General features: G+C 42.3%; 1 protein-coding gene across 1 annotated transcript; it reads left to right on the top strand.

Moving 5' to 3' along the window:
* Positions 1 to 250: 250 nt before the first annotated feature.
* LOC149846411 (inactive beta-amylase 9-like) lies at positions 251 to 5,077 on the top strand. Its single transcript, XM_089996341.1, has 4 exons — positions 251 to 546; positions 677 to 1,192; positions 3,372 to 3,848; positions 3,981 to 5,077. The coding sequence occupies exons 2-4, from the start codon at positions 944 to 946 to the stop codon at positions 4,863 to 4,865; spliced, it is 1,611 nt and encodes a 536-aa protein (XP_089852467.1). The 5' UTR covers positions 251 to 546; positions 677 to 943; the 3' UTR covers positions 4,866 to 5,077.
* Positions 5,078 to 6,121: the final 1,044 nt, after the last annotated feature.

Genomic DNA, 6,121 nt, shown 5'->3' with positions numbered 1-6,121 from the left:
CATATTTGAACAAGAAAAAACAAATGCATATCTTTCGCCTGACTTGAGGAGGTTGGGTTAGAGATCTTTGATCTAAGGACCCAACAGCAGATGGAGGGTGATCAGGTGCAGCAGCATATTAAAACTGCCCAACCACAGCCCCTCAACTATCTAATGGCATTTTCGTAGTTTTTAAAGCAATCATGTCTAAATACTCAGCTTCCCTCTCCTCCGTTCCCTATAAATAACCCGAGCAGCCTTCTCTTCGTGACATGCGAAACTTGCTTCTCCTTTCCCTCCATTTTCTGCTGTCTTTAACAAAAGAAAAAGAGAAGGGAAAAAACCTTTCACCCTCCGATCCCATCTTCGAGATATGCTTGGCCGTCTATCCCTCTAATTCCTATATTTACTCCAATATCTCGTCTATATATTTTCTCCACTCTGGATTCTCGTCGCCTCGCAGATCTCGCAAAATCCATATTTGTAATTTATCCGAATTGGATATATCTATTTCCTGTTTGTTATCTTTAAATATTCGTGTTTTTTGGGCTATTAACCCTTTCTCAGGTATCTCGCTCGACGGATATTTCCTTCTTCTTGGTGATTCTTATCTTTTATTGAATACATATTATTCTTCCTGATTCGGATCTCGAATTTCTGTCTTTTGATCGGGATTTTTGGGGTTTCGTTTTGCCAGAGAGGTTCGTTCTTTCTGGGGATTTCCTGAATTTTAGTGGTTTCCATCTGGATTTTGGGGTTTCGTTGTTCCAGAAAGCTTCGGTCTTTTCTGGGGGAGATTTCCTGAATTTGGTGGTTTGCGTCGGGATTTTGGGGTTCTTGCTATTCTTCTCCAAAAAGGGTTTCTCTTTTTCTGGATTTTTCCTTAAGTTTCTAAGCGAAATTCGGGTTTTGGAGTTCTTGTTGTGTTGGAAGGATTGGGTTTTCCAGGCTTTTTGAAGGAATCATGGAGCTTTCGGTGATCAGAAGCGGGCAATTTCCCGCCAGAAGAAAGAACTCCGTTTTTACGAAGTCGAATCTCGTCGGGTATTACAGAGAATTAGGGTTTTCGATGAGGGGGCCGACCCGGATCGGGTTCGGTCTCGCGGCAGATGGGAGAAAGGGGATCAGGGCGGGAGTTCCTGCGATCGGCTCCACCGGAGCAGAGAGGGTTCTCGTCGGGAAGGAAGCCGGGAAGCGTTCTCAGGATAAGAAGGTAAAAAAAAAAAAAAAATAGTTCTTGATCATCGATCTCTTTGCCTTTCTTCTTGTTCTTTGTAGATCCGCGGACACGCTATGGTTTTTGGACGATCTATCTAAGCGAACCCCTTGATCCTCCTTGTTCTGCACGGAATTTCCCTCTTTTTCTTGGTTTTTTTCCTTTTCGTTGTCTGCAGATCCTAAATTTCTTCTGGTTTTTTGCGAGAATTTCCCTTGTTTTCTAGTAATGATGTACCAAACCCTCGATTTTTTCTGGCTTTTGCCAGGATTTCCCCTTTTTTCTGGTAATGATTAACCAAACCCTAGATTTCTTCTGGTTTTTTGCGAAATCTCCCTTGTTCTCGGAGTTTCTGTTATCCAAAACGAATAATTTTTTTCCAACGGTGAAAATTTTGTCTTTCTTTAGCTACCCGCCAAATTTTGAGATACACATGGATTGTGACAGTATTATCCTTTTTGACTGTTTAATGACCAAATTGCCCTTCAAACTTCTACGTTGATCGACACATGAGATTTGTCCTCTTGCCCATTTACTGAAACGCAAAGCTTCTTTTCTTTTTCCTCCTGTTTCCTTCCACAAGTTTTCTTTTTCTTTTTCTTTTTAGAAAACTCTTGTGGTGGTCCGTACTGGAGCTCTTTTGCTTCTTTTATTTATGAGTTTTGTCTTGGCTATGTGACTTTTTTGTTTTTTATGGATCCTCTTTATCTGCAAGACGTTTCAGTATTAATATATAGATTATAGAATCTGTCACCGATAATTACTTTTGAAATGAATTAAATCCCTTCTTAATGATGACACAAAATTGGGTTTCCTATCATTTCAAGATGGTCTTGAGATTTTACTGTAATCCATTTTGGGTGTTTCAAAACTTCAATTTATATGGATCTACCAACTTTTGGTAGTGGGTTGTCTGAAGTAGTGATGCCAGTTGTTTGGTGGTGGGTTGTCTGAAGTAGTGATGCCAGTTGTTTGTTGGTTGTATAATGTTTCTGGAGCACACCCTTCAAACAACAGATATTTGCTTTTCATTTCATCTGTTATATTGTTTTCTTCATTGTTTGTTTGGTAGTATATTGGATAGATTTTTGCGCTTTCTGTAACTATCATGGATGATATTCCATAATCCTGAAAATTGTTAGTTCTCTCTATTAGTGATCGCTTATCAAGGTGCAAAACTAGTTTGGTTGCATAACTTATCCTTGTCAAGGTTAAGTTGAAAGGGTTTAAAGAGTATTTTGGATCCTTTGAGGAAACACTTGTTTGTCGTTCCTACTGGCTGTGATACTGACCTTTTTGTTGGTTATAGTTACTGTCCTCTGCTGAGAGTGTGTAAAGCGCAAATAGCACAAATGATATAAAATATCCTTGTCTAAAAACCAGACCAAGTTGGCATAATCAAATTTTTAGGTCTTCTCCAACAACTAAGGGTGCGTTTGATACTCGAATTTCAAACTTGGATTTGAGATCCAAGCATTAGAGGTATGTGCATCTCAGGCCTGACCACGAATTATGAAACTGGGTATCCCTAATCTTAGCTATCATCTGTATAATCTTCCTTGACTAAATGTCTCTGATGAGTGATCTTCCGGAAGTTTGTTTCCGGCCTCTTACGAGAGAAGACCCTTTTCTGGACTGCAAGACCTGAGATCCCTTAGTATATGTGAGACAAGTTTCTCTGGCCGACACTGATGAAGCTTCTCTAAGAGGTGGATTCAGGTTATTCCTGAGATTTTTGTGGTGGAATGGTTATTCCTGATATTGTTGTAGGTGGAAACTTGCTTCCATGGGTTTTTTATAACTATTGAAAACACATTGTTATGGTCCACATGTTTGTTTCCCTAAGATTCTGCGATTCCCAGATTTAGGTTTTGTACTTCTGCAGCTTCTGCCTGCCCTTCCTGTCCACCAAATCCATCAATAGCTAATACAGGGTTGGACCTGGTAATAGAATGGTGCTGGTTCATAATTTTGAGCTAGGAACAAGGGTTCAAACTTAAAACCAAAGGCTGGCTTTGAAGATTTTGTGGAGCAAAACCGACTCCCAAGTGTCATGTTAGGCTTGGTTTGGATTGAAGAACATACGTTTTCGTTAGAGTTAGAGAATCTGAAAACTCAAACTCGTTAGGGTTTGATTCTTTGATGGGTCCCTGACTTTCCTGAACATTGTGTGCAGAATGGCCGAGTTCCATTATACGTAGCACTTCCTCTTGATACAGTCTCCGATGGCAACAACTTGAACCATATGAAGGCCATCTCCACCGGACTTAAGGCATTGAAGCTTCTTGGAGTTACAGGTGTGAGCGTTCCAGTATGGTGGGGCATCATCGAGAATGAATCAGCTGGAAAATTCAACTGGTCTGCGTATCAATCTCTTGCAGAACTGGTCCGTGACTCGGGGCTCAAACTCCGAGTTTGTCTCTGTTTCCATGGTAGATCAGACATCTCGCTCCCTCCGTGGGTTGTTCAGATTGGAGAAAGAGAACCTGATATTTTCTTCAGGGACCGTGCTGGAAAACGGTACAAGAACTGCTTGTCGTTGGCAGTCGACGACCTTCCGGTGCTTTCCGGAAAGTCTCCCATGCAAGTCTTTGAAGAAATTCTCTCGGAATTCAAGTCATCATTCTCAAGCTTTCTAGGCACTACAATCACGGTAAAGATCATGCTCCTGCAATTTTTTAAGAGAACTGTGAACAGTCTCTCCTATCTGTGGATGCCCAACATCCATATATGGAAGAAACTACTCTCCGACTCTTAACGGCTGCTCTGTTTGATTTTCTTACAGGATATCTCATTAAGCCTCGGTCCAGATGGTGAACTTAGGTACCCTTCTTTCCCTGAAAATCGCCTCAGCAAGATTCAGGGAGGTGGAGAGTTTCAGTGTTATGACAAATACATGCTTGCCAACCTCAAGCAACTTGCTGAAAGTTTTGGCCATGCCAATTGGGGTCGTTCTGGCCCTCATGATGCGCCTAACTACAACCATTGGCCGCAGACAAACAACTTCTTCAAGGACTCCGGTGGGTCCTGGGAAACACCATACGGCGGTTTCTTACTCACCTGGTACTCAGACCAGCTGATTGTCCATGGCGATCGCATCCTCTCTCTTGCCTCAAGGGTTTTCAGTGATAGCCCAGTCACCATCTCCGGCAAGGTCCCGCTTGTGCATAGTTGGTACAAGACTCGGTCCCATGCTGCTGAACTAACTGCAGGATTCTACAACACTGACAAAAGAAACGGTTACGATGCTGTTGCCAGAATGTTTGCTGCAAACTCAGCTACGTTGGTGTTACCAGGAATGGATCTCTCTGATGCCCATCAACCATCCGAAGCCTTATCGAGCCCGGAGTCACTAGTTTCGCAGATAAGAGCAGTGTGCCTCCAGCACGGAGTGCCAGTCTCAGGGGAGAACACATCAGTTTCCGGCATACCGGGCAATTTCAGGAGGATTGAGGAGAATCTAAAGAATGCTGAATGGATGTTGGATTCATTCAACTACTGCAGGATGGGGGCATACTTCTTCTCGCCGGAGCACTGGCCGAAGTTTACCGAGTTCTTCCAGGGGCTCGAGTTGCCTGAAAAAGATTCTGATGACCTCCCAGACTATGAGGAGAGGCTCTCCTTCGTTAGTGCTGCTGAGCCCGAGAAGACATTACAGATGCAAGCATAAAGAGATTCTCATTTTGCTACTTCTTCCTCAATGTAAATATTTATGTATTGTACTTCAGTTGGGGGAATACTCGTGTGGCAGTTGTCTTGTAAGCGCCATAAGCTTGGGCCATAGGAAGTTATTTGTATAATGTCGAAAAATAATAATGTATCTGATAGTCCAATGTATATATGACAATATAATCACATATACCTGAGCAGAACTTACAAAGAGGGGATTCTCTTATTCTCTGTACGCTAGTTTTTTTTTTGTTTTCATCTTAAGAAAAGCAATATCTATGATACAGCTTGAGGAAAGGCTTATTAGCTTTGCCTAGGAACAAAAAGGTATTACCAAGCATTGAATTCTTTATATTTGGCGTCTCAATCACTCCCAATTCATGGTGTAGAGCTTCAAGTAGATATGTTATGGTGCATCTGCAACCATCATGTTTGTCGCCTGCCACTTTAGACTCCATTTCCAATGAAAAATGGAATCATATGAATCAGAATCGCATGGGGCAGATGAAGAATGATTCTAATGGCAAATGAGAAATCGACTCCTTTGCAGAGGATGAGCAACAGACTCTCATGCCCCATTTTCTCATGTTTGATTAGACATGAGAAAATGGAGCAATGGGAGAATCATTCTCATGGGGGCTTAACAAACGTGCCCAAGAAAATGGAGCAATGGGAGAATCATTCTCATGGGGGTTTCCTGAGGGCAGGAGGACGGCCGCAGGGTTTTTACATCACTGGCTGCGAGAAGAGTAGTTTCAGCAGCACATCCAGCACGCCAGGTCTCCCAACCTGGTGCCAGTTTCATGAAAAGTTACCTTTATCGTGAATCATATTCAAAAGCCACCTAATTTCACAGAAAATCTACTTTGCCAATGAGCACTCCAAGCTCAAAGAACAGAATCAGCAATCCATCAAATGGACAAAAACAGGAATAAAATAGAAATGCATTTCAAGTATAACTTACTATCGTCACAGTTCCGCAAAATAAAACGCATGAAACCTGCCCAACTGGACAGAAATAAAAAGGGTACAGTTTGGAACTCCGGGAATTGCCAAACATGCTGATCACGGTCCATCATGAACATAGCCTGAGATACGTGTGAAGGTTATGTACACCACAAACACAAACACATGCATGCATGCACGCATGCACAAAAAATCAAGACATCATACAACCAACGGGTCAGCATCAACCGGGAGAACATCAGCCTCCTGCTGCAGTCCGCCATTCGCACCTCAGCGAGAGTTTTGAGCCCA

Source organism: Nuphar pumila, chromosome 2 (assembly GCF_984573655.1).
Source record: "Nuphar pumila chromosome 2, dmNupPumi1.hap1.1, whole genome shotgun sequence".
Taxonomy (NCBI): Eukaryota; Viridiplantae; Streptophyta; class Magnoliopsida; order Nymphaeales; family Nymphaeaceae; genus Nuphar; species Nuphar pumila.
Note: the sequence above shows the minus strand (reverse complement) of the source record. Positions and strands in the feature narration are given on the sequence as shown.

Coding starts and splice junctions, on each gene's coding strand:
- LOC149846411 (XM_089996341.1), top strand. CDS start 944: ATGGAGCTTTCGGTGATCAGAAGCGGGCAATTTCCCGCCAGAAGAAAG. Junction 1,193..3,371: donor AGCGTTCTCAGGATAAGAAG/GTAAAAAAAAAA, acceptor CATTGTGTGCAG/AATGGCCGAGTTCCATTATA. Junction 3,849..3,980: donor TTCTAGGCACTACAATCACG/GTAAAGATCATG, acceptor ATTTTCTTACAG/GATATCTCATTAAGCCTCGG.